Source organism: Herpailurus yagouaroundi, unplaced genomic scaffold (genome assembly GCF_014898765.1).
Source record: "Herpailurus yagouaroundi ecotype Mexico unplaced genomic scaffold, PumYag 142, whole genome shotgun sequence".
Taxonomy (NCBI): domain Eukaryota; kingdom Metazoa; phylum Chordata; class Mammalia; order Carnivora; family Felidae; genus Herpailurus; species Herpailurus yagouaroundi.
In genome coordinates, this window is record NW_024412397.1 from 285257 (window position 1) to 312044 (window position 26788).

The 26788-nt window shown below is 46.0% G+C and overlaps 2 protein-coding genes and 1 long non-coding RNA gene across 7 annotated transcripts; 1 reads left to right on the plus strand and 2 right to left on the minus strand.

The window, feature by feature from the left end:
- The first annotated feature begins 6 nt into the window (after positions 1 to 6).
- TXNL4A (thioredoxin like 4A) lies at positions 7 to 12881 on the plus strand. 3 transcript variants are annotated; one of them, XM_040478513.1, is made up of 4 exons: positions 7 to 90; positions 361 to 533; positions 9424 to 9527; positions 12497 to 12668. In XM_040478513.1, the coding sequence occupies exons 2-4, from the start codon at positions 381 to 383 to the stop codon at positions 12666 to 12668; spliced, it is 429 nt and encodes a 142-aa protein (XP_040334447.1). In that variant the 5' UTR covers positions 7 to 90; positions 361 to 380. The 3 variants fall into 3 exon arrangements, with proteins under 3 accessions (XP_040334447.1, XP_040334448.1, XP_040334449.1); XM_040478515.1 differs by lacking the exon at positions 7 to 90 and adding an exon at positions 2955 to 3024 and having other exon boundaries at positions 420 to 533; positions 12497 to 12881; XM_040478514.1 differs by lacking the exon at positions 7 to 90 and having other exon boundaries at positions 381 to 533; positions 12497 to 12881.
- On the minus strand, positions 7383 to 10310 carry LOC121032748 (uncharacterized). Its single transcript, XR_005791438.1, has 3 exons — positions 9984 to 10310; positions 9170 to 9287; positions 7383 to 8072 (listed from the first exon to the last, which is right to left on the minus strand). It is a non-coding gene; the product is annotated as an uncharacterized LOC121032748 (long non-coding RNA).
- Positions 12882 to 13791: 910 nt separating the features above from the next.
- HSBP1L1 (heat shock factor binding protein 1 like 1) lies at positions 13792 to 24692 on the minus strand. Of its 3 annotated transcripts, XM_040478519.1 has the most exons (5): positions 24534 to 24692; positions 23478 to 23544; positions 22391 to 22485; positions 19555 to 19587; positions 18259 to 19315 (listed from the first exon to the last, which is right to left on the minus strand). In XM_040478519.1, exons 1-4 carry the CDS (start codon positions 24582 to 24584, stop codon positions 19582 to 19584), a joined length of 219 nt encoding a protein of 72 aa, XP_040334453.1. In that variant the 5' UTR covers positions 24585 to 24692; the 3' UTR covers positions 18259 to 19315; positions 19555 to 19581. The 3 variants fall into 3 exon arrangements, with proteins under 3 accessions (XP_040334450.1, XP_040334453.1, XP_040334452.1); XM_040478516.1 differs by lacking the exons at positions 18259 to 19315; positions 19555 to 19587 and adding an exon at positions 13792 to 14157; XM_040478518.1 differs by lacking the exons at positions 18259 to 19315; positions 19555 to 19587 and adding an exon at positions 21867 to 21899 and having other exon boundaries at positions 24534 to 24691.
- Positions 24693 to 26788: the final 2096 nt, after the last annotated feature.

Below are 26788 nucleotides of genomic sequence, written 5' to 3' on the forward strand. Positions count from 1 at the left end.
CACGCGCACGCTCACGTCGGCGCGCACGCACTGTCCGGCGCGGGTCCACGCCCGGAAGGACCGCAGCGCGGGACTCTCTCGGTGTCAGAGGTGCGTGCGGTTGGAGCGGGAGTGGACGGGGGTCCGGGGAGGCAGGGGGTGGGGAACTGAGGTGGGGGGAGACCCCCTCGGGGCCCCGCTCCCGGGCAGTGGCCCGCCGGGCGTCCCCTCGGTCCAGGCCCCCTTCCAAGGGTCTCGTGCTGGCCCTTGCGCCCTCCCCGCGGCAGGACCGAGGGGTGAGGGCGGGGGCGACGCGTGGCCCCCCTGCCGGCAGTGCGGTCTGGCCGGAAGGAGCGGGTGCGTGGAATTCCTGTCCCGCAGGTACCCGAGCGGCCCTGAAGATGTCGTACATGCTCCCGCACTTGCACAACGGCTGGCAGGTGGACCAGGCCATCCTTTCGGAGGAAGACCGGGTGGTCGTCATCCGGTTTGGACACGACTGGGACCCCACTTGCATGAAGATGGACGAGGTCCTGTACAGTATAGCCGAAAAGGTAACGCAGCTCCGCCGCTTCGTGTTGCGTTCCGTGATCAGCTTGCTCATTTCACCGGCATTGCTTTTGCTTGTCTGTTTGGCGGTAGAATTTAAAAGTGAGGTTAGAATCCGTCCAGTGCTCCTTCCTCGTGCCTTTATTCCTGGCGTGCAGCACATTCGCTAGATTAGCACACGGATTCTTACCTTGTGGTGGGAGGCTGTGGTCCTGAAACTATACAGGATAGGTCCTGTGGTTTTTCTGGGAGAAGTTTCCGCAGATTTTCAAATTTTAAAAATGATTCATGATACCTTCTCTATAGTGCCATGAACAAACGCCTACAGGTTTTGGCAAGAACGATCGAGTTTACTTAAATAGTTTAGTTTAAAGGGTTGTCTATTTTTGCTTCCTTGTTTATTGTACTCGTAAAGCAGAACTTTCATGTTAATCTGGTTTTCTTCTAGTCTTTTTTCCCCTTTACTCCACGATGCTCTTTGTAAGTCACTTGATTTATAGCTTAGAGTGATTCATTTGCAGGAGATGTTAGGAGAGAATAGAATTGTGCTTTGTGGTACTAGTTTTCCTGATGTTTAGTGTTAGTCCCCTGGCTAGTCAGTCTTGCTTGATAACAGAAGTGCAGTCATTGGCACTATTGTATAACGGGGGGCTGAGCGCTTTTCTAAATTTCCGCATGGCGATTTTTTTTTTAATGTATGTTTATTTTTGAGAGAGAGAGAGAGAGAGGGAGAGACCGAGTATGAGCGGGGGAGGAGCAGAGAGAGAGGGAGACAGAATCCGAAGCAATTCCAGGCTCTGAGTTGTCAGCACAGAGCCCATCATGGGGCTCCCCGCCAACTGCCAACTGAGAGTAAAAGTAATGGAAGCGTTGAAGCCATCTTTTCTTAGGGATAAGGGGTTAAGACAACACCTTTTAGTAGATAGCAAAGATGTGAGGATGTATTTTGTATTTAGGAAAGGAAAAACTATCTGACGTTCAGAACGCCTGGCTGGCTCAGTAGAGCATGCGACTCTTGATCTTGGGGTCATTAGTTCGAGCTCACAATTGGGTATAGTTTACTTAAAAAAAAAAAAACAAAAACGACTATCTGGGGGCACCTGGGTGGTTCAGTGGTTTGAGCGGCTGACTTTGGCTCAGGTCATGATCTTGCGGTCTGTGGGTTCGAGCCCCACGTTGGGCTCTGTGCTGACAGCTCAGAGCCGGAGCTGCTTCGGATTCTGTGTCTCCCTCTCTCTCTGCCCCTCCCCCACTCACACTCTGTCTTTCTCTCTCTCTCAAAAATAAATAAACATTAAAAAAAAACTATCTGATCTTCTATTGCTAATTTTTACTGTTTCCTATTTGGTAAGAGAGGCAAAGTGAGATGGGGTGATGGCATTGGGGACATTAAAGACCATTCGTGTGTGTCAGTCATCATGAGTGTCACTTGGGATACTTCCCCAAGTGCATCTCAGATATTCTGATTCTTTTGATCTGGGGTGAGGTCCAGAAACAGGCCCAGCTCCCCTGGGAATTCTGATGTGACTTTCAAAAACCCCTCAACAGAGGTCAGGATCAGAATATGGGTGCTGTGATTAGCAGTCATTCCCCTCCTCTTCCCCAAGGAGCTTGAGGAGGTGCCTGGGGAACTCAGGAGAGCGGCAGTTTTCTGACGCTGGGGGTCCTCCCATTTGGGGTCAGAGGGCATAAATGAGGTGGTGCCAGGGGGTCACGCCTCGCTTAGGCTATGGTGGTCAGGGGCAGATACTAGCCAGTTGAGTCGAGAATTGCCTAAGGGCACTTTTCTGAGAAGCAAAGTGTCGCTCTGTTGACTTTGAAATAACTTCGGGTGTGTGCCCCAAATTCTGTGTTGCAGGCGACCGTGTGAACACCAGGCGACGTCCAGCTCTCGCCGCCCTCAGTGCGAGGGTACGGTAATTAGAGATGTGAGGCTCGTTTGGCTTCTCATATCTGAGCAAAACCCAGCAAAATGCTTTTAGCTAGGAGACAGATTTTGTGTGTGAATGTAAGTTTTTAGGGACTTTTACCAGAGCTGTTCTTTTCTCATCCGTTTCTGTCAGTTCCAGACGAATCACTGTCGCTGGTGGACGTCCTCTTTCTGGTATTGAACCTGTTGATAAGAATGGCTTAATTGGGCTCATTTTGAGTATTTTTCTTTGTTTTTTTTTAAGGTATTTTTCTTTTGTCCCAAAATTTGGATTTCTGTCCTAATAAACTTTTAATATAATGTTATAGTATAGTTATTAAAAATGCAAACTTGAAACGCATCACAAGATTGTTTTATTTTTTTCTTGGTATAAAGGCAAAATATGAGTTTATAATTCTGGAAGCCCTTTTTGGGGAATCTCAACAGGAATATTTGAAATTTAAAGTTTTAGTATAAAGAACAACTTAACTCTCTATTTAAAAATCTCCCTCTGCAGAAATGGCAGATAGTGGGGGATCTTCCTCATCTTGTTACGAGCCCTGTTTGGATACCCCAGCTGTTTTAAAGTGAGTAAAAGTTGCGCCGTTTAGGCTGGACTTGATTAGATCATTCTCATGGAATGTAGTGTGTTGACTTGATGCTTTGACATTGCCGACCTCCCGACCCCACCTCATGCCGGAGTGGTCTGGAGCTGCTCTGAAGACGTAAGAGATGTGCTGAGCGATTCGACAGATGTCTGGAGCTTGCTGGAGTGGTAATAAGCAAAGCTTCCTGATTAACAGCTGATTTTATACACAGCTTCAAAGAGAGACTGTTTGGTGTATCTCTGAGCTGTCTTGAGCTGTCTTGCCGTTTTGTAGGAAGTTTGTGACAGCTCGCTGTTACCGAAATCCCATAATGGGGAAGAATAAACGGGACATTTCATTTTTGTGTGTTAAAAGCCCAAATAAGTAGTTTAAAATATGCAAAACTTCAATGATATCATTGACTCATGAGCATACATTCTCATTAAATTGTATATAAGACAAATATATGTATGGAACATTTTAGAAATGACTTTAGAGAAGAGCATTTTTTTTTTTAATGTTTATTTTTGAGAGAGAGCATGAGTGGGGGAGGGGCAGAGAGCAAGGGAGACACAGAATCTGAAGCAGGCTCCAGGCTCTGAGCTGGCAGCACAGAGCCCGACACGGGGCTTGAACCCACGAACCACGAGATCATGACCCGAGCCAAAGTCAGCCGCTCAACCGACTGAGCCCCCCAGGCACCCTTAGGGGGATCATTCTTAAACCCCGCATAAAGTAAGTTGAACTCTACTGGAAGTTGATGTTCTCATAAGAGCCAACAAAATTTGTATGTTTGCTCTGGATTTGTGTTTCTGGAAATAACAGTCTTGCAGCTAGGAGCAAGCTATGAGGGGCAGTAAGGGTAGAGACCAAGCTTGTTTCTGCTGCTTACTACCCGTATGACCTTAAATAACTTGTCTGTGCCTCATTTTACTCGTCTGTGGGAAAGGGATGGTAGTGCCTAACCCAGAGGGCAGTCATGAGGATAGAATTAATATAAAAGACTTCCAGAACACTTCTTGTCTCATAGTAAGCAGTATGTTCCATAATTCTTAGCCACTGTTGTTAGTATCGTTACCACTCACATCGCAGAGTTTTCCAGAGTTATTGTTGAGCTAATCAGGCAAATAGTAGTGGGGGAAAATAAAGTTATCATGCAGTTTTTTGATGGCTTTGACATGAATTATCTAAAAATTGACTTATAAATAAAATACATAGTGCCAGTTGGCAGCCCATAAGATTTTTTCCAGCATTTTAGGTGGGTTCTTAGAGGAGGAGTCCCATACAAGAGGGTGGAGTGGTGGTTGGGGTCATGTGCCAGCCTCAGTCTCAGTGATGTGCAGGAGTTACTTTTTGGAGGCAAGTTGAGTGGCTTGTAGAAGGACTACTGAACAGTTTAATCAGCGACTTGGTGACGAAGAAGGAGGGGTGCTTATAAAACGTGTAGGCAGTCGGGTTGGAAATCATGGTTACTGTTGTAGACAACCAAAAGAATATGTACATTAAGAAACAACTTGATAATAGAAATGAAATTTGTACATAGAGTCGTTGGTTTTTAAAAGATACTGTTGAACAGCCGATTAAAATTACTGCAAATATAGCAGGCAAAATACTATTTTAGACATAGTAGACTTAGGCGAATAAGTTTAAAGTGCCATTTAAAAAGATGACTCCTAGAAAATGAAATAAATAGATAAATCCTGTGGGTAGAGAGGCAAGGAACCTAAAAAAGAGGAAATTCTCATGGTTAAGTAAACTTCAGAGACACACACATTAAAATAGTGTGCTATCGTTTCTTAGATATAGCAGAGCTAAAAAGGTGAAAGTTAATATTGAGGTACCTGTAGAACGGATCTCCTTTCAGGAGGCAGTTTGGCATCGTATAAAAAGCCTTGAGAATAGTCATACCTTATGCCCAGTAACCCCGCGTCTTCAATAGACGAAGTTTTATGCTCCACAAGACCTTTGCTATAACTTCTGTCATACCTGGAAACAACAGCAGTGTCTCATGATAGGAGAACATGGTGATGACCGTGAGCTCTAGCGTTTGAACCCTGAGACGCATCCAGTTGCCAGGTGGGAAACAGACCTGTCCTGTGGTCCTCACGATGGCTCCCAGAGGTAGGTGCTGGCACGTAGTTTGTCCAGGCTCAGAAACAGACGGTTGGGATTTAAACTGGGAATGTCCTGTTCACGGGATGGAATGTTATGTGGCTGTTAGAAGTTATCTTCTAAGAGCTTCTTCAATAACATGGGCATCAGGTAATGACGTCAGCTGGAGAAAGCAGAATGTATATGATTTCCTCACAAGTGAGCTTGTGGGTCTGGGGAAAGGGAAACACTTTTTGCTTTCAGACACCCATACTATTGATTTTATTTGGCTGTCCTATATTTTTAAGTTCTGGGTTTTTTTTCCTTTCAGGTAGCCTGTATACCCCACGTGGGCCTGAACTCCCACCCTCAAGATTAAGAGTTGCACGCTGTTCTGACTGAGCCAGCCATGTGCTCCAGCCCAGTGTTTTTTAAACAAGTTGTATAACTTAAGGGCATCTGGCTGGCTCAGTCCGAAGAGGATGCAACTGTTGATCTCAGGGTTATGAGTTCAAGGCCCACGTTTGGGGTAGAGTTTGCTTAAAAATACAGGACTGGACACATAGTAGTGGTTTTTCTTTCTTTTTTCTTTTTGTTTAAAATTTTTTTAATGTTTATTTATTTTTGAGAGGGAGAGAGACAGAGTGTGGGCAGGGGAGGGGCAGGAAGAGAGAGGGAGACACAGAATCCAAAGCGGGCTCCAGGCTCTGAGCTGTCAGCACAGAGCCCGAGGCGGGGCTCAAACCCACGAACCGTGAGATCATGACCTGAGCCGAAGTCGGACGCCCAACTGACTGAGCCACCCAGGCGCCCCAGTAGTGGTTTTTCCACTCCATTTCTATATTTTCAAAATGAACATTATTTGTTTATGTGTATTTTATTTTTGAGAGAGTGGGAGTGAGGGAGGAGCAGAGAGAGAGGGAGACAGAGGATCTGAAGCAGGCTCAGTGCTGAGAGCGTAGGGCCCGACGCAGGTCTCCAACCCACAAACCCCAAGACCACCACCTGAGCCAAAGTCGGACACTTAACCTGCTGAAGCACCCAGGCACCCCAAAATGAACATTATTTTTTAATTTTTTTTAACGTTTTATTTATTTTTGAGACAGAGACAGAGCATGAACGGGGGAGGGGCAGAGAGAGAGGGAGACACAGAATCGGAAGCAGGCTCCAGGCTCCAAGCCATCAGCCCAGAGCCCGACGCGGGGCTCGAACCCACGGACCGTGAGATCGTGACCTGAGCTAAGTCGGACGCTTAACTGACTGAGCCACCCAGGCGCCCCTGAACATTTTTTTAAATGGAGAAAATACAGTAGACTCCTAGCTTCATTTCACTTTTATAAAACATACACAGAGTTTTAGTTAACTGTAGGTTCGTCAGTGGGTGTGAAACGTTCAGACCATGTGGAAAGCATCACGACAATTCATGTAACCTGCATTAGAAGCAGCTTGGATAAATGGTAGCTTTTCCAGGGGAAAGACTGGGTAGGTTGCACAGGTTTCTAGGAAGGCCCCTTGGTGCTGCGTGCGGTTCTCATCTGGCCGCCCAGATGGGTGAGCAGCCCCTTGCTTTCTGCAGGTGTTGGAGCTGCAGGGGCTTGAGAGCCTCCCGTCAGACAGAAGTGGCACCCACCAACCCTGAGGGCAGGTCTGTTTGAACTCAGCGTTACGTGATTAAGCTCACACTGTCCAAAAACACATTTTTAGTGACATTAATGTGTTTCTTGTGTTTCAGAATACAAGCTTATTGTTCAAATTCACTCGATAAGCATTTACTGGTCCCGTGTATGAGTCAGGTACTGCTTGGCTCTGAGGACACATCAGTAAAGAGAACAGACGTGGTTCCTAGCCTCGGGAAGCCTTAGATTTATCTGGAGAACCATAGTGTACTGTACATAGTGGGGAAGAGAAGAATTAAGTACTGTGCTGTCGTTAGTTGTTTTACTTCTGAACGAGCTACCGTTTTCTTCCTCCTCATTGAAGGCAAAGGGAAGTAGGGCCTGCTCTCAAAGTCTCGCTGTAAAAACCAACGTTTAGGGGCGCCTGGGTGGCGCAGTTGGTTAAGCGTCCGACTTCAGCCAGGTCACGATCTCGCGGTCCGGGAGTTCGAGCCCCGTGTCGGGCTCTGGGCTGATGGCTCGGAGCCTGGAGCCTGTTTCCGATTCTGTGTCTCCCTCTCTCTCTGCCCCTCCCCCGTTCGTGCTCTGTCTCTCTCTGTCCCAAAAATAAATAAAAACGTTGAAAAAAAAATTAAAAAAAAAAAAAAAAACCAACGTTTATAGTGAAGATTATATCGTTGAGTTTGGGTAATTGAATATCTTCATGTATAAAACAGGTGGTATATTTTGATCACTTTAAGAGGACGTGGTTTCTTGTGTCAGTTTCTGCTTTAACTTGGGAGATGTGGAGGTTCTAGGAACTGGAGCCAACTGGCTAAATAATTCACATTGAATCCGAAAGGCATCTTGGGCTCTCACTGCATTGGCAGTTTACGCTTTAGGGGACACAAGTGGACGTGTTTGTTTGGTTTTACTATAAGGTTAACTTCTGTCAGTGTAAGTTGTGATAGCTCTGTTGTATTACATGGAAAGTAATAACGGAATAATGATAGAGTGAAACGTAGGGGTAGGCAGCACCTATGGATGCACAGGGTCCCTTTTGCCGGAAAGCTCTGCAGAGGCGTGTGCTGTGCTCCGGCCCTGCTGTCTGAGGGCCACCGCAGTATGAAAAGAACCTTTGCCACAGAGGCCATCTGGACACGTGGTGTGTGGCACCCTCGATTCCACAGCTGCCTTGTCTCTGTCACCAGGAAAGAGGGAATTGGGGGGTGGCCGGAGGGGCCCCAGCTCCATGCCTGGGTCCCTCAGTAACTTCCCTCCTTTCGCAGCCAGGCTCTTTGTGGGACATGTCCATATTTAATGCCTTCTGTTGGTCAGACCTCAGCCCTGCGCCGTGTTGCACTGTTTATTTTGAGAGAGAGAGAGAGAGAGAGAGAGAGAGAGAGAGAGAATATGAATGAATCCGAAGCAGGCTTCACGCTGTCACCCTAAACACATGAACCATGAGCTCATGACCTGAGCTGAAAGCAAGAGTCGGACCCTCAACCAACTGAGCCACCCAGGCGCCCCATAGGGGCCATTAAAATGTCATGTCTTTTGTTGGAGAGATTCTATTTTGGGAATTTGTTCTTTGGAAATAATGACATATGTACATAGATTTAAAGGTAAGAATGTTCACAGGTGAATAATTGGTACTAATGAAAAATCTGAATTATTTATTTTCAGGAAAAATCAGAAAATAATGGAAGAATGATAAACTAATGACATAGCTGTTTGATGAAGTATTATGTAGCCCTGAAAATTGTACTTTGGGAAAGTATGTAATTTGTATAAGAGAATGCTCATAATTAAAGCAGGATATAAAATACTGTGGCATGGAATGATCACATTTTGTTAAAACAGTATAAACAGATTTATATGTGTGTGTGTATGCCAGAAAAAATGGGAAAGAGTTGACCAAAAATATATTTGTAGCAGGGCGCCTGGGTGGCTCAGTGCGTTGAGTGTCTGACTTAACTCAGGTCATAGTCGCATGGTTCGTGGGTTCACACCCCACATTGGGCTTTGTGCTGACAGCTCAGAGCCTGGAGCCTGCTTCAGATTTCTGTCTGCCTCTCTCTCCCGGTCCCCCACTTGCACACACACACTCTCTCTCAATAATAAACATTAAAAAAAAAAAAATACATTTGTAGCAATTCTGGTGGTTGGGACTGGAGGTGATTCTGTCTTATTTACAGTTTTCTGAGTTTTCTAAATCTGCTATGATGAATCTGCAATTAGAGAAAAAAATGAAAGAAAATTTGTTGTGTATAGTATTATTTGGAGTAGTAGTCTTAGTATCTGCATGTGTGCACCCCTGAATCAAAAAGGCAGGTGTGCAGCAGATTCTAGCAGTGGGTTTTAAAATAGTGGTTTCCTGTGTGCAATTAAGTATTTGTAGAAGTACAAATCTGGAAAAGTTGAGATAGGTTATTACTAGGTCAGCATGAATAACGTACCTGTGGACGTTTTCTGTGGGACTCTCATCACTTGCTGTTGTGAAAATGGTAAAGCGAGGTGTAAGCAGCCAGTTGTCAGGAGCCCGAACGTGCTGAATCATCTCCCTGTGTACTAGCTCTGCTGGGAAAGAATGTTGGGGACTTGGTTTGAAAATTGTCCGCTTATATACAAATTCTCGTGTTTGTTTTTAACGTGCTTTTGCAGAATAAAAAAATGGTGTGTTACTGTACAGGGTTGTTTCAATCTCTCCTAGGTGAAAAATTTTGCAGTTATCTATCTTGTGGATATTACAGAAGTGCCTGACTTCAACAAAATGTATGAGTTATACGATCCATGCACCGTCATGTTTTTCTTCAGGTATGTCCTCTTAAATTTGTCATTTCAGTTGAATATTGTTGGTCTGGAATTTTGACGTAACCAGGAGATCTTTATATTTGATGGTATTTAGGTAGTAGAGTCAAGTAACGTCGTGAATTTTAAAAAAGTTCTGTCGTGGAGATTTAATTTAGAAAGGAATCACCATTTGATGTTTGGTCAAAATTTCTTACTGTTTATTGTTAATACAGAAGTTGGTAAATAGCAGTGTTAAGCCTGAGACCATGCTCCGAAAGTAGAGCTCCCTGGCTGGCAAGGAATGTTTGCGTGGATTGTATAGGGTGTGGATTAGCTTTATAGTCTGTGTAACAAATGAGCACAAGTTGAGTAGCTAACACAGCACCACTTATGAGCTCAGTGCTGTGTCAAGGTTCGGGCAGGCTCAGTGGGTTTCCGCTCAGGGTCTCACCAAGTCAGAATCAGGGGCTGAGCCCTTACCTGGACCGTCAGCCTGGGAAGAAGCCACTTGGCTCACTTGGGTTGTTGGCTGAATGCAGTTCCTGGTGCTCACGGGTCCGAGGTCTCTGACTCCTTGCTGGCTGTACGCTGGGACCCCTCCCTGCTCCTGGAGGCCCTTCCGCCTTTGAAGTCTGCACAGTCTCTGAGATTTCCTGTTCTGCTTTTAAGGGCTGTGATTGGAATAGACTCATCCAGATAATCCAGGATTATCTCCTTATTTTAAAGTCAATCGATCAGAAACTTTTGGGACATCTGTCAGAGTCTTTATGCCCCATCATATCACAGTCCCAGGGGATCGGGCAGGAAATTCACAGGGTTTAATGTAGGATTTTGCCTACCAGTCTGCCCTCTGGCTCCGAAAACTCACATCCTTCTCATATGCAAAATCAGGGATGGACAAGGCTTCTTAGGCTCCCGGACACCACTTGTCTGTGGCCCCAGCTCTCCCAGCACACAGTGTGGGACAGCATAGGAAACAGGTCTGGTTTCCCAAGGGGACGTGAGGAGGAAGGAGGCCGAGGCCCCAGCCCTGGGAGGGTGCTTGCCTGGATTTTCCTCCCTTTTTCGTGAACGGCATTCGCAGCTGGGCCATTCTCCAGCCTCCTTCAGCCAGCAGCACATTGGGTTCTGTCATCTCCTTTCGCTGTACCCTCTGTCCCTTGCAGCCGAGTCCCCGGCCCGGGCATCGGGGAAGATCGTGAGGCACGCCTCCCTCTCTTGTGACTGAACGCTTTGGCCTTTAGGGCTTTCCTGGGCTTCAGCAGTAGGTCGTGTGGCTTCCTTTTCCCTGTACCCCCCATTCTGCGGCCGTGTCTGGATTTCAGCACCTTCTGCCATCTGGAGAGGCTGAGAGTTGAGTCTTTGTTCGCAATTCTCACACTAGGTTGGCTCTCTCGTTTTGCTGTGAGCACCAGGGAGAAACCAGACAGCACCTTCAAGACTTTGCTTGGCTTTCCTTCAGTTGAATATCCAAGGGCATCAGTCGTTGCAAGTCCTTCCCACAGAACCGCAGGATCCCATCGCGATGTCCTGCCAAGTAACAGGGTCCCTTTCCTCCACCCCCGGCAACGCGAGGTCCTCCCTTCCTCTGGAGCCGGCACCAGCTGTGCTCTCCAAGTCCGTGTTTCTTCTCACGGGCTCTTGGAGGCAGTCTAGGCCTTTTCTGTCGTGCTCTTCGAAATTCTCCCCTAGCCCTTCAGGTGGGAGTGAGGCTGAAAAAAAGAAGCCCCCCGCCCTCTGTGCACATGGGTGTTTTAGGACGGAGGCTGCACCAGAGAAGACAGAACGTCTCTTTCTGCCACCCAGAGTTCTAAGACGAGGCGTGGTGGCACTTCAGTTAATGTTTTCACTAAATGTATATATACTGAGTCCTGCCAGGTTTTGTGGTCTAGTGCTGGGACGCGGATCCTGCCATCAGGGAACTTCGTAGGTTGGGAACAGCTGAGTAAATTAGCAGAGGGAAACAGGTGCCAGAGGGCGGGTATTTATAGGCACACAAATACTGAGTCAGGGTGGCGGGAGCTAAGTGGCAGCTGGGGTAGGTTTGGGATGAGCTCCAGCCTTCTGGGGGACGGGCACACGGCACGAGCTTCATGCTATGTTTGGGAGCCCGAGAGGACACGGAGTGGCTGGTGGGTGATGGTGGGAGACTGGTGGGGGAGGGGGCGGGAGGGAAGGGTCCAGACACCCAGATCCCCCCCCCCCCCGCCAGGGAGGGGGAGGGGCAGGGTCCAGACCCCCAGATTCCTGGGCCAGAGTGAGGATGTGGAATGTTATCCTAGAAGTGAGATTTTGTGGCAGAAAAGGAACATCGGATTTGCCTTTTGGAGGCTCACTCTGGTTAAAAGGTGGCCAGACCAAAGACTGCAGGGTGGATGGAGCACTTCATTCTTAGGGAAGTGAGAAGTTAAAGTAATTAAAACTAATCAGTCTTCAGCAAACCTGGAAAAATTAGTGCATCAGGGACAACCAGGGTTACTATCTTCTATGAAGTGCACATAAAAATCATTGTTAAAAGTAGCCTCTTAAGAAATACATTTGTAAAGAATTGTCTATGTCTCTAATCATAAAAATCCAAAACATTATTAATTTCACAGTTAGTAGGATTTTTAATGAAATGTACACTAGGTGCTCACAAGAGCACCTTGAAAACTCATCCGTTATGTTTCCTGAGTAAATTAGTACAACCCTCTGGGTCCAAGTGACAAACACTGTGTCCTTTGAGCTTGCGACTACCCTGTAGGGTATTTGTCCTGAGGAGACAGAGAAGAGTACAGAAAGAGCTTGCTCCCCACGCAAGCTGTGTGTTTTTAAATAGCATTTAGGTTGTTTTCATCTTCTCCTGAATCATGGTGGATCCTCTTGACTGTGTGTTCTTCTCTTAAATGATGTTTAACGAGAGTTTGTAAAGGTGCAAAACGGAAGGCCTCTTCATGGAACTCTTTTTTAGAAGGATTTTTGTGAGCATTGACCCCCCTGTTTCCTCTTTGCAGGAACAAGCACATCATGATTGACCTGGGTACTGGGAACAACAACAAGATCAACTGGGCCATGGAAGACAAGCAGGAAATGATAGACATAATCGAGACCGTGTACCGAGGTGCCCGGAAGGGTCGGGGCCTGGTGGTGTCTCCAAAGGACTACTCCACAAAATACAGATACTGAGCTCTCAGCCCATTCTCTGTGCATATAAATGTTGTGGAGTCCTTTTCATGTGGAAATACCTTGAACTATTTAAAGCCTTAGAGCATTTGGACACGAAGAAGTAAGGGTTGCATGGCCTCAACTTTCCGGCCGCCGGGCCATTGTATTTTTATATTAGCAAATATCTGTAAATACCTAGCTGAGATAAATAAAATACACAGTGATGGAAAGCCACGATTGCTTCTTTCTTAGAAACTTGACATACAGATCACTGATCTTGGTAGTCAGAAGTTAATCGTAATCTTTACCATTGGGAGCGGAATTCGGGCGCATGTCCTATAGGGCCGCCGTGTTTTATACGCCTGGCCGTGGGCGTCTCTGAGGCCTGCCGTAACAAAGTACGCAGACGGGGTGACAAAGGAAGCGAGTGGGCTCGCACATCCTGCCGGCTAGGACTCCAGATCCAGGCGTGCTCGGGCTGGGGTCTTTGGAGCTGTGATGGAGAATCTGTTCCCTGCCCCTCCCCCAGATTCTGTAGTTTCTGGCAATCTTTGGCTTGACGCTTCACCCGGATCTTCACGGGGCCTCCTTCCTGTGTGCGGGTCTGTGTCCAGATTTCCCCTTCTTACAGGGACACTGGTCATTGGATGAGGGCCACCCTTCCCCAGCATGACCTCATCTTAACTAATTACATCTGTGATGACCCCATCTGCAACTAAGGGCACGTTGTACTGGGGGTAGAACTCATAGGAATTTATGGGGGTCACAATTCAACCCACAACAGAGTCCAAAGGCTTGAGTTCAGAAAGAATAGACACTTGAGGGAAAAAGTATTTTTTAGTCTTCTGGCTATAAAAGCAGTGCAATAAAATAATAAGTCTTATTTTCCTTTTAAATGTAAAGAGTAAGAAGTCGTTTCTTTTTTTTTTTTTAATTTTTTTTTTAACATTTTTATTTTTGAGACAGAGAGAGAGCATGAACAGGGGAGGGGCAGAGAGAGAGGGAGACACAAAATCTGAAACGGGCTCCAGGCTCCGAGCTGTCAGCACAGAGCCGACGCGGGGCTTGAACTCACGGATTGTGAGATCATGACCTGAGCCGAAGTCGGACGCCCAACCGACTGAGCCACCCAGGCGCCCCAAGACGTCGTTTCTTATTCCTCCAAACATCGTATCTAACGAACTTAAGCAGGCTGTATTTTCTGTAGAAACCACAGCTCTTCAGTACATGCAGCCGGTTTCCTTATCACAGTGTTGAGTGTCTCTCACCCCAGCAGCATGTTGATGGGTGGGTGGTTAGGATATTCCCAGGAACATCTTGTGGGGAGCCAGGGCCACACCCTGCAGCCCTGTCTGGTTTCACCGCCAGGCTCTGCCGCTTACTATGGCAAGTGGCCTCCTGGAGCTCCGTTGTCTCTGGAGTGTGGGGGTGGTAGTGTCTGCTGTCCCATGTCTTGGAATAGTGTCTTTGGATGGTGCCTGCTGGGCCCTCACTGCTGTGACCAGATTGACTGTGGTTGGAACACAAGTACAAAGGAGGTGTGCTTTAAATGGATTTAAAACTCAAATGCAAATCCTCAGCTTCATTCCTCCAGCCTAAACTTGCCCATTTGCAGAATAGGGTGTATGATCCCATATCAAACGAGGGGCTGGTGGGAACATCAGCACGACCCCAAGTACCTGACATAATAGACAGTATTCTACTTCGGACGTGTATCCAAGATAGAACAGCCAACAATCCTAGGAAGAGCTCGCTGTCATTACTCATCAAGGAAATGCAAATCAAAGCCAGGAGATGCCACTTCACGCCCACTAGGATGGCTGTGAGTAGATTCAAAGGGTCAGATTACTACATGTGTGGTCAAGGACGAGTAGATTCAAGGTCAAGGACATGGAGGCGTTGGAGCCCTCGTGCACTGCTGGTGGAGAGGTGGAACGCTGCAGCCACTTTGGAAACCAGTTTGACAGTTCCCCAATAAAATCGGGAATTACCATTTGACCCAGAAATATCAGTCTTGCCTATATGCCCAAGAGAACGAACACGTATGGCCACACAGGACCTTGGACAGAACATTGGTGGCAGCGTTATTCATGATCGCCAAAATGGGGAAACAACTTGTGTGGCCATCAACTGAAGAATGGATAGACAAAATATGGCACAGCCATGCAATGGAGTATTAGTTGGTCACAAGTAAACTACTGATGTGGGCTACAACATGGTGAACCCTGAAAACGTCAGGGTAAGGGAAAGGCTAGATGCTACGTATTGTGTGATTCCATTCATAGGAAATATCCAGACTAGGCGTAGGGACAGAAAGTAGATTAGTGGTTGCTTGAAACTAGGAGGAGGGGAGGGGATGCAGTGGTAGCTAATGGGAATGAGGTTTCTTTTTGAGATGATGAAAGCGTTCTAAAACTGTGATGGTTGTACACATCTGTGAATATACCAAAACCAATGAAGTGTGTGTGTTGACTGGGTGAATTGCATAACATGTGAATTATGTCTTATTGATAAAGCTTTATTGCTATTAACAAAAAAAATAAGCAAAAAAATTACACTCCACATTTGTAAACTTACTCTGTACTTGCTGTAAACTTGTATTTATAAGTTGTAATAAGTTCATTCACATTTGACTTTAATAACTATCTTTTTCACTGGCAGTGCTTTGTGACTGCAATATAGTTGAATTTATAATAGTTTGGTCTCTTCATTCCAAGTTTATATCTTATCATTATGTACCTACTGTTTACCTTGCCCAGAGCTAAGTGATTTGCAAACCATTTGCCAACCACCTGCGAGGTGGATAGTTTGTAGAGAAGGAAATTAAAGCTTAGGTTGCCCAAAGTTACAACTCCTTACACAGGGCATGAATTCAAACCTAGATCTTCATGGCTACCGAAACGTGCCTCATCACTGCCCCAGGTTGTTTTATTCAAGTTGAAATTAGCTAGTGCAGAAAGTATACCAGTACCCTTGCTTCTCTGAATCTGAATGATTTCTGTTTCCCATCCTCCCCAGGATGGTTTTTATGCAAAGTCCAGGAATTAGTCGTGGCAGCTGACACAGAGGCAACAAGCCTAGAAAGTAGAGAATATATTCAGGGACCCAGTAAGTAATCAAGTACCCCAGGGAAACTGACACAGAGGAGATACGCAAGAGTGTTTATTGCAGTATAATTTGGAAACAGTACTGTCCAGTGCAAAACAATTCAGAAGGCTATTACACAGCAGTTAGTGACTCAAGTAGAGCTACACACATCAACATAGATGAATTTGAAACTACTGACTGGAGAAGCTGGGCGCAGGATACTATGGTATGATGTCATTTACATACAGTCCTCAGACATTCCAAACAAAGATCTGAAACATTAAAACAACCAGCAACCTTGTGTGTTTGCGGTAGATTGTTACGTGTGGGTCCCTAGACTGCCTTTTTCTAACTTCTGATCCTATGCAGAGGAGAGAGGAGTTGCTCAGAGCACTGACAAAATCAAAGCTACAACTACTCTAAAACCACACCACTGATATTTCTAAAATCTGCACCCTAAATGTCATTTCTCAAGCTGCTCAGTTAAAATATAGGATGTGTTCGTGGCCTCACCAGGTTTCTTTTCTTTTCTTTTCTTTTTTTTTAATTTTTTTAATGTCTTTATTTTTGAGAGAGACAGAGCCTTTTTCAGATCCTCTGAGTCCCTCTCTCTCCCCCCCCCTTCTGTGCTCTCTCTCAAATATAAACATTTTAAAAAATATTTAGGGGCGCCTGGGTAGCTCAGTCGGTTAAGCGTCCAACTTCAGCTCAGGTCATGATCTCACAGTTCGTGGGGTCAGGCCCCGCATCCGGCTCTGTGCTGACAGCTCAGAGCCTGGAGCCTGCTTCAGATTCTGTGTTTCCCTCTCTCTGCCCCTCCCCGACTCTGCTCTATCTCTCAAAAATAAATAAAAATTTTAAAAATATATTTTAAAAAAGTCTATGGTGATAGGTCAGGCAAGAGACCATAGTTGTAAAGAAAGGAAATTAGGGGCGCCTGAGTGGCTCGGTGAGTTCAGCTTCTGACTTTGGTTCAGGTCATGATCACATGGTTTGTGTGTTTGAGCCCTGAATCCACCTCAGTGCTGACAGCAGAGAGCCTGCTTGGGATTGTCTCTCTTCCTCCCTCTCTGCCCCTCCCCGACTTGTGCTTTCTCTCTCTCAAAAATAAGTAAATAAACTTTAAAAAACAAAAAGGAAATTAAATGTGAGAATTAAACCTTCAGACAATTGCATCCGGAAATGCTGCCTTACAAAGTTAGCCCTTTATTATTAAGCTTGGTGTTCTCATAAGTTCAAAAATTTTGTGTTAAATGAGTTTTAGATTGCAAGTATATGAATATAGCATTTGATACTGAATTCGCAACATTTCACTTAAGTATTCTATGAATAAACTGCTTGCTACTGAAGTTCCGTATCAATCAAGTTTAGATTGGAATAAGCATGGTTAAGCACGTGTAAACCCATGTGCTACGTCCCCCTTTTTCCTTATGGAAGCATTTGATTTCTTTTAAATATATGTAACAGGGTGCTGGAGAATAGCAATCTTTTATAAAAATGTTAGGAACATGTTGAAACAGGTATGATATTCTAAAATGTCGAATAATCTCTCTAAAGGTTTGAATGAATCATTGAGATGTTCAATGTCAGACTGTTAAAGAGGATCCACAAAGAAGTTAGTATTTTTTGGACAGTATTACTGCTTTTATTTTATTTTTTAAGTAGGCTCCATGCCCAATGTAGAGCTTGAACTCACGACCTCGAGGTCAAGAGTCACACGCTTGGGGCGCCTGGGTGGCGCAGTCGGTTAAGCGTCCGACTTCAGCCAGGTCACGATCTCGCGGTCCGGGAGTTCGAGCCCCGCGTCGGGCTCTGGGCTGATGGCTCAGAGCCTGGAGCCTGTTTCCGGATTCTGTGTCTCCCTCTCTCTCTGCCCCTCCCCCGTTCATGCTCTGTCTCTCTCTGTCCCAAAAATAAATAAACGTTGAAAAAAAAAATTTAAAAAAAAAAAAAAAAAAAGAGTCACACGCTTTACCAACTGAGCCAGTCAGGTGCCCCTATTGTTTTTATTTAGTTAATAACGAATAGAAGTTTTCTTTTCTACCTACTTTAATCTCTTAAAAATCCTGGATTTTGAATTGTGATCTATGTTATTAATGAGGACTCAAATCTGTTTGGTTTACTTCAATTCAAATATCTACTTTCGTTTCTGCTAAAATTATAATAGCAGCTAAAATGCTTTGAGATTTTTCACATAATCCAATAGAACTATCATGATCTTAAGTCCCCAAGAATACTCAATTAAAAATTTTTTTTAAATGTTTATTTATTTTTGAGACAGAGGGAGACAGAGCGCGAGTGGGGAGGGGCAGAGAGAGAAGGAGACGTAGAATCTGAAACGGGCTCCAGGCTCTGAGATGTCAGCACAGAGCCCGACGTGGGGCTCAAACCCACGAACCGTGAGATCATGACCTGAGCTGAAGTCGGACGCTTAACCGACAGCCACCCAGGCGCCCCAGAATACTGAACTTAAATGATGCCATTTTAAAACTTTGGATTAAAAAAGGAAAGACATACACCACTGTTGGGAGTATAAAATGATGCTTCATTTCTTAAATGCATTTGACTAATGTACTCGGTCTTCAGTCACACTTCTGACCCTAATGAGACATGCAGAGAATTCACGTAACAGTGTTCCTTACAGCATTATTTATAGTAGCAAGATGGTGGGAAATATCGTCAATGTCCAAGGAACAGTCAAGGAAATGGTTAAATTATTACATCCATATGATAGAATAGTAGTCAGCCATAAAAAAAAATATATATATATATATAAGAAGTGTGTGAAATTTTCAGATGGAAAAATGTTTATGATATGAAGAGAACAGGATATGAGATTATAAACAACATCATCAACCGTGTATAGAATTGTACGTACAGAAAAATGTTTACAGTGGCTAATTCAATTTAAATTGTAGAATTATGGGTGGTTTTGACTTTTGTGGGAAGAATAAAATCTATCTCATGTGCCGGAATCGTGGTATTTTTACAACGAGAGCCTATTACCGACCCTGTTCTGCTTGACTTTGGCTCAGAGAGGCAAATTGGATAATTGTTTGAAAACGTCTCCATATAACCTACAGAATAAGCTGACTGTGATCTTTGTGCTTCTTCTTGGTGACCACCTCCTTAGGAGCAGAGAGGGCAAGGATGACCTGGGACGAGGCGCGCTGTTTTCCTGGGTTTTGTTCGGTTTGGAGAACATTGCTATCAGAGTGTGTTTGGACCAGACAGAGGACCATATGACTGGAAAAGCTGAGTTGGAATGCAGGTATTGAAAAAGAAATCTCAATCACAAAACAGCTTATGATTTTTTTAAAAAGATCTACCTAGAACTTAATTCAGGAAAAAGAGCTGACCTGATATAGCTTATGCTTCCCTCCCATGACTTGTAAATACTAGGTATGCGTTGAAAGATGTTCTGCCATTTTAGAACCATCTGGGTCACGTGGTTAATCGCCTTCTAAACTATGTTCTTATTGCATTGTTCTTTTAATCTTTCACTTCATTAAAATGAATTTTTTAATTAAATAGTAAAAACCAGAACACATACTACGCAAATTGTCATTCAAAAAGTACAACTTTGGGGCGCCTGGGTGGCACAGTCGCTTAAGCGTCCGACTTCAGCCAGGTCACGATCTCGCGCTCCGTGAGTTCGAGCCCCGCGTCGGGCTCTGGGCTGATGGCTCGGAGCCTGGAGCCTGTTTCCGATTCTGTGTCTCCCTCTCTCTCTGCCCCTCCCCCGTTCATGCTCTGTCTCTCTCTGTCCCAAAAATAAATAAATGTTGAAAAAAAAAATTTTTTTAAACAAAAAGTACAACTTTGACTTTATCATATTTTCAAGTCTTCAGGTCTGTAAGAAAAAATTTGAAAGAGGTAATGGTTGATTTATATACCAATTAATGCACAGTTAAATAACCTGGACTCCAAAGCTTTCAATAAAATACCTTAATTCCCTGTAATTTTTTTTAAAAAAATTTTAATGTTTATTTATTTTTGAGAGAGAGAGACAGAGCGCAAGCAGGGGAGGGGCAGAGAGAGAGGGAGACACAGAATCCGAAGCAGGCTCCAGGCTCTGAGCTGTCAGCACAGAGACCCGCATGGGGCTCAAACTAACAAACTGTGAGATCATGACCTGAGCCGAAGTCAGGGGCTCAACTGACGGAGCCACCCAGGTGCCCCAATTTCCCTTAATTATTAAAACATTTTGTGGATAGGAAAAATTGAGTGTATAGAAAACCACAAATTTTTCATGTTTGACGGATGGAGTCAGTGTAGATTCACAACTGCAGGTGAATAAACTGCACCTTCTCTTACCGAAACGTGACTCCTGCATCAGTATTCCACCGCGGTGACTGAGCACACGGTACCCCAGAGGGAAGCGCCCTGCTCCCTCCACCCACTCCACCCACACACTCACCGCCTATCTGTGCCTAAGTAATTGCGGGAAAGGTGTTACAACGTCATTTAACGGGGAGACCGACAAAGTACCAGATCTATCGGAATATAGAACAGTAGTTTTTAACATCTTGGGTTCCCCACAACTGGAACACAGGTTTAAGGGGTGTGCACAATCCCTGAGATTTACAGCACAAGCCAGCCCTGTGTTAACCCTGACCTAGTGCGACCAAGCACAACCAACAAGTACAGATTTGTGCAAACATCTCAGTCTGTTTAGGTCTTTTCATTTAGAAGGCAGTACCACTTTTATTTTATTTTATTTTTATTTTTTATTTATTTTTTTATTTAAAAAAAAAATTTTTTTATTTAAAAAAAAAATTTTTTTTCAACATTTATTTATTTTTGGGACAGAGAGAGACAGAGCATGAACGGGGGAGGGGCAGAGAGAGAGGGAGACACAGAATCGGAAACAGGCTCCAGGCTCTGAGCCATCAGCCCAGAGCCCGACGCGGGGCTCGAACTCACGGACCGCGAGATCGTGACCTGGCTGAAGTCGGACGCTTAACCGACTGCGCCACCCAGGCGCCCCCGCAGTACCACTTTTAAACACACTTGGAGATCTGACCTTCTCTCAGGCTGCGTGCACATCACGTAGTGAGGTTTCCACACCTACTTGATCATTTAACTTGATGCCTAATATTTAGTGGTTTTGACCAAATTTAAAACAGCAGCTAGATCTGAGTGATGGAGGGCAGGGACCTGGTCACCTGGCTGCCATCCCATGCCTGCAGTGTGCCAGATCTCTTCTGGGCACAGGGCTTCCTGCCCTGAGGCTCTCCTCTTCTCACTCAGTCAGCCCTGCAGAGGGGCGGGGGAGGGCTTGCTCGCCCAGCCTCAGGACTGGTGGGCCCCCCGTCGAGGGAGCCTGATTGAAGCTATGTCTTCACCTCAGAGACAGAGCGTCCTCTGCAGCGTTTTATGGTGGCAGCAGGATGCAGGTTACGATTACCTTTGTTACCAGGATACCAGATGTGGGTATTTGTAAGTCCATGATAGGTGAACTGGCCCTGATTTAGCAGGATTAAGTGGGGATCATTTGCCAGCTGACTTAGGATAATTATAAAAGAGACAGTAAAACAAGGGAAACAAAGACACCTAATCGTTCAATGAGAATAATCTATTATTCTTATCTATCAGAATAAAATAGACATAAGTATCTTAATGAAGTTGCGAACCTCCACATATAGCACATGGATACAGATCCAGTCTGAGACCTGAAGCCAAGCATTTACTTGCATCTTCAAGATTAAATGCAACATTCCACTGGAAAGGTTTGCATTGTGGGAGGCCAGGATGGACGGCCCATGAACCACTGAGAAACGGGTTGGGGGCTTAATGCCCGTATGTCTTCTTCAAGTGGTTATATAAATATATTGTCTGAAACAGAAACTACGTTATAATCCCCAGTCTCCAATTCATCATGATTTGTGTTTTGATAGAAGACTAATTTGAGGGGTGGTTGTGAAAAGCACTTTAATAACATCCATTTTTCAAATAGTAGAGCTTGTCATTTAAACTGTACACTTTTTGGGGCGCCTGGGTGACTCAGTCAGTTGGGTGTCCGACTTCGGCTCAGGTCATGATCCTGCAGTCTGTGGGTTCGAGCCCTGCGTTGGGCTCTGTGCTGATGGCTCCGAGCCTGGAGCCTGCTTCAGGTTCTGTGTCTTTCTTTGCCCCTCCCCTGCTTGTGCTCTGTCTCTATCTCTCAAGAATAGATAAACATTAAAAAAATTTTTTTTAATAAATAAACTGTACACTTTTTAAGGAACTATGACAAGGAGTGTTTCTCTTAGTCTATTTAGAAAAGAGCATTTGAGGGGCGCCTGGGTGGCGCAGTCGGTTAAGCGTCCGACTTCAGCCAGGTCACGATCTCGCGGTCCGTGAGTTCAAGCCCCACGTCAGGCTCTGGGCTGATGGCTCAGAGCCTGGAGCCTGTTTCCGATTCTGTGTCTCCCTCTCTCTCTGCCCCTCCCCCATTCATGCTCTGTCTCTCTCTGTCCCAAAAATAAATAAACGTTGAAAAAAAAAATAGAAAAGAGCATTTGTAAATGTCTTATTATTCCTGAAGATTTTCCATGAAGTACAGAGGCAATAATCCCCACAGTGAACAAATACGGGATTGTATTTTTCAAGATGAAAGCAATCAAAAGATATGCAAAAGACAAACATATTTAGTTTCCTAATAATGGCCTTACCATTTGTTCTTTAATAGAATTTTCAATCCCAGCTTGCACCATTAAGTCATTCACATTCTTCTGTAAATCTTCGATGCGATTTCCCATTTCTTCCAGTACAATGTTAAGGACAATTTTACACAGGGTACAGAGCACCAGCCAGAAAGTCCTGAGAGATCCTTCAGATTGCAGCTACTCATCGAGCCTATTGATAAAATGCCCTGGCAGTGCAACACTTAAAACGAGGGATTCAAAGACTACACGTACTAATACCTTAAGGTCAGTGCAAATTAACTATTCCCCTGAGGTTTTTGGAGTGTGTCTTTAACCTCTGAATTGTAAGCTCAGTTCTTTTTTCTTTTTTAATTTTTTAAAATGTTTATTTTTGAGAGAGAGAGAGGGAGATACAGAATCCGAAGCAGGCTCCAGGCTCTGAGCTGTCAGCACAGAGCCCCACAGGGGGCTTGAACCTACAGACGTGAGATCATGACCTGAGCCGCAAGCGGATGCTGAACCGACTGAGCCACCCAGGCGCCCCTTTTTTAAACAATTTCTATGGAATGAATTCAATTAGTAAAGTGAGCTCTAGCGCTCTAAGTCTTAGGACCGATATTACAGCTTATCTGGATTTGCTCAAACTGGAAACAAACATTTTACTCTAATTCTGTTTGAATTCATGTCTTAAAACGGCTGCTGAAGTTGCAAAACCAAACAAAACAAAGGTCAGGAGAGCCATATATGGTATCCTCGGTTGAAGACATTCCATGTGATGTTTGCAAGTTTCTGATTCCGTGGAAGTGCATAGATGTTATTCAGCAGACTACTCAGATTTAGTAGTCTGTAGGCTCAGAAAGCCCCACTGGGTAGTATTGTGCATTGCGTCCTTGTATCGTATTGCTCTCATACAAAATGCCCCGTATGGCTGGCCAAGCAGGAAGTAATTACCTGTGAGTGGTAGTTAATACACCAGGGTATCATGGAAAGGCACAATGTAAACACCAGGACATCGTAGGTCAACAATTATCCACTAATAGCAGACAAAAGATATTCCTTGATAATATTACAGTTCAAAAGCATTATAGTATTTGTTATAAGATAGAAAGGATATTTCTGAGGTTCAGAGTTGCAGTTAGAGCTTGAAAATGTTCTTGAAGTTCCTGAAATAGGTTTTCTGCCTGAAAAAAATGAACCATAAGACAATTGAATATAGTATTTACTCTTGATGTAGGGCCTTTTAGCATCATGGAATAGAACCTCCATATAAATATATAGTTAGTTAGTTAGTTAGTTAGTTAGTTAGATTTTGGACAAGGTGCCCAGAGCTTTCTATTCAAAGGCGAAGGAAAATCTTTTGAAAACAGTGTTGGGACAATGAGATAGCCAAACACATAACTAACTAAATAAGCAGAGGTACTTCACACCATACCCCAAAATTAACTCCAAATCATCATACACCTGAATGTAAGCACTGAAACTATCAAATGTCCGAGAGAAAGTATAAGAGAATGCCTTAATAACCTTGAGTCCCTCAAAGAATTCCTAAGTAGAGCTGAAGCAGCCATCCAGAGCACACGTGGGCCTCACGTCTCCCCTGCACTCTGGGGTAGTTACCAGCTGGGGTGGGATGGGCAGGATTTGTTGACCAGGCCATAAGCGAGTATCGGTATTGTTGGTGACGGCAAGCCATATTTGCATATTGCCTCCTTGTGGCTTACCAAGTGAAATCCGGAACCAGGGATAATTGCCTCCCCGCACCTGTCTCTGTCCCCATTTTGGAGATGAGAATACAGAGACGGGTATCAGTGCGCAACCCGCACGTGCGTATGAAGGTGCTGCCGCCTCTAGCGGGAGGAGCAGTTTCCCTTCAGAGGGTTTGGTGTTTTTGTTTCACTTTTGTCAAGAAAATGTAGCCTCAAGTATGTATAACGTCTAACAAATTCTTTTCAAGAAGACAGACTTGCGTTTGAAGTCGCTTCCTGACCCGCAGCCTGGCGCTCCTGCTCCGGGAGCTCCTCCCGGCGAACCGGAAGCGGGAAGGGGGGTGGCGCGAAGGGTTTGCGCCCCATGGGGGGGTGGGGGACGCACAGTCCGGGAGGAGGTGCGGCGCCCACAGGGTGAGGAGGGTGAGGAGGGACGCGGAAGAGGGGAGGGGGGCCCCACTCACCGCGTCCCGCAGCGCGTCCCCGCCCGGGGCTTTGGGGCTCCGCGCGTCCATGTCGGGTGATCCGGGTGGTCCAGGTGGGTCGGCGTCCCGGTGGTCCAGGTGGGTCGTGGGGGGGGGGGGCAGGTGGTCCAGGTGGGTCAGGGTTGGGGGCAGGTGGTCCAGGTGGGTAGGGGGTGGCAGGTGGTCCAGGTGGGACTTCCGCTGCCGGCTGGGGGGAGGTGGCTGTGGCGGATGGGCAGCACCTCACCCACACAGATCCCGGCAGCGATGACGGCGGCGGCTGCAGAGATGCTCGGGCTTCGGAGGCAAATACTGGAAGAGCCTGGATGTTCGTAGTCCTGACCCCCGGACGCTGGAAAAGGGCCCAGAAGGGAATCCCTGGGCAGGGCGTGGCTGTCCGCGCCGGGCACCCTGGGTACCGGCGTCAGGTCCTGGGAGGAGGCCCGGGGAGGTGAGGGCTTGGGGAGGTGGCCGCTCCAGCCCGGCAGTCAGCCCCCACCCCCGGGGGGGGGGGGGAGGGAGGGGAGACCCCGTGCAGGGAAAAGGTAGCTCGTCCAGTTTGACGGCTTCCCCTGCGCAGGACTGGTTTGCTTTGTTTTCATTGCGTCAGAGACGGAAGAGGGTAGCTAGAGAGTGAGCATCATCTTTTTACTATTATGACAAAGTATACACAGTATAAAATTTACCATCTTTAATTTTTTACTTTGAGAGAGAGAGTGCGAGCAGGGGAGGGGAAGAGAGAGAATCCCCAGCAGACTCCCCTCTGTCAACAGAGCCCCACGAGGGGCCAAACCCACAAAACCGGTGAGATCATGACCTGAGCTGAAATCAAGAGTCTGACGCTTCACCAACTGAGCCCCCCCCCCCCCAGGCGCCCCTGACATTTATCATCTTAGCCCATAACCATGTGCAGGGTGCAGGGGACGGGAGCACCTCACGTTGTGTCACCAGCACGCACCTGCACAGCCCCTCCCCAGCCCCTGGCACCCATTGTCCTGCCTCCTGCCTTTAGGTTTCCTCCGTTTTTATGCAATGTGGTCACTTCTCTAGTGAGATCACGGAGACCCTGGGTGACTTAGCTGCAGCCTGCACATGGCCTCTTGTGCATCCCCGTCCTGGGCCCATAACCACCCAACCACCAGACAGCCAGCTCTTTAAATCTCCGCCATTTCTACGGTCAACTTTAAACCTAAGGACATGGCCAAGTCCTGGCACACCGCCAACACTCGTGTCCCTGTTCTGATTTTACGGAAGCCCTGGAAGGAAGGTCTCATAACCCATTTCTCTCCTGGCACCCTTCAGGCCTGTCTGGATTGTGGCTCGTGGGTCACTTCATGGCGACCCCCAGGACCCTGTTTTTAGCAGGTACCTGTTTTGGTTATGTGTCTGTACCCTTCTGGACTCAGAGCTCTGTGGGGCGGGGCTGTGTCTGTCTGGGTCACCCCCGTGTCCCAGGGCCCAGCCTCATCAGGAGAATGCACATCAAAACCGCAATGAGATCCTACCTCACGCCCACCATGACGGCTGGAATCAAAAGACAGACAATGAGAGTGTTGGCAAGGGTGTGGCAAAGTTAGAGCTCTTACACACTGCTGGTGGGATGTAACATGGCCCAGCCAGTATGGAGAACCTTCTGGCAACTCCACGGAAAGCTACACCTAAAGTCGCCATATAGCCTTAGCTCTACCTCCAGACATAGACACGAGAGAAGTGACAGCATACACGTGACACAGACGTTCACGCCAGCACCGTTAACAATAGCTAAGGGGTGGAAACAGCCCAGGAGGCCACCAATAGACAAATGCAAAGAAAATGTGGTCCATCCATTCGGTGGAACGTTACTCAGCCATAAGGAAGGAAGGAAGCACTGAGGGGCGCTATGACGTGGGTGAACTTGGGAACTTCATGCTAAGAGAGGGAAGCCAGTCACAAAACTCCACATATTGTGACTGGCTTCCAGTTACATGAAACGTCCAGAATTGGCGAATCCATAGAGGAGGAAAGCAGAGTGGTGGTTGCTGGGTGTTGTGGGAGGAAGGGTATAGGGAGAGACTGCTCAATAGTTAAGGGGTTTCTTTGGGGGGGCAAAATAGTCAAAAATTAGGTTAGGATGATGGGTGCACGACCCTGTGAATAAAGTAAAAATCATTGAATTGTATGCTTTAAAGGGCGGATTTGTGGTATGTGAATTATATCTCAATAAAGCTGTTAAAATACCTTTTTAAGGGTGCCTGTGGCTCCGTCGGTTAAACGTC

Excerpts from the sequence above, each read along its gene's own strand:
- TXNL4A (XM_040478513.1), top strand. The coding sequence starts at position 381 with ATGTCGTACATGCTCCCGCACTTGCACAACGGCTGGCAGGTGGACCAG. Across the intron at positions 534-9,423 it reads TGTACAGTATAGCCGAAAAG|GTGAAAAATTTTGCAGTTAT; the intron begins GTAACGCAGCTC and ends AATCTCTCCTAG. Across the intron at positions 9,528-12,496 it reads ACCGTCATGTTTTTCTTCAG|GAACAAGCACATCATGATTG; the intron begins GTATGTCCTCTT and ends TCCTCTTTGCAG.
- HSBP1L1 (XM_040478516.1), bottom strand. The coding sequence starts at position 24,584 with ATGGACGCGCGGAGCCCCAAAGCCCCGGGCGGGGACGCGCTGCGGGAC. Across the intron at positions 22,486-23,477 it reads TGCAACTCTGAACCTCAGAA|TGGAAGAAATGGGAAATCGC; the intron begins ATATCCTTTCTA and ends TTAACATTGTAC. Across the intron at positions 14,158-22,390 it reads ATTCTATTAAAGAACAAATG|TCAATCTGGTCACAGCAGTG; the intron begins GTAAGGCCATTA and ends TTCCAACCACAG.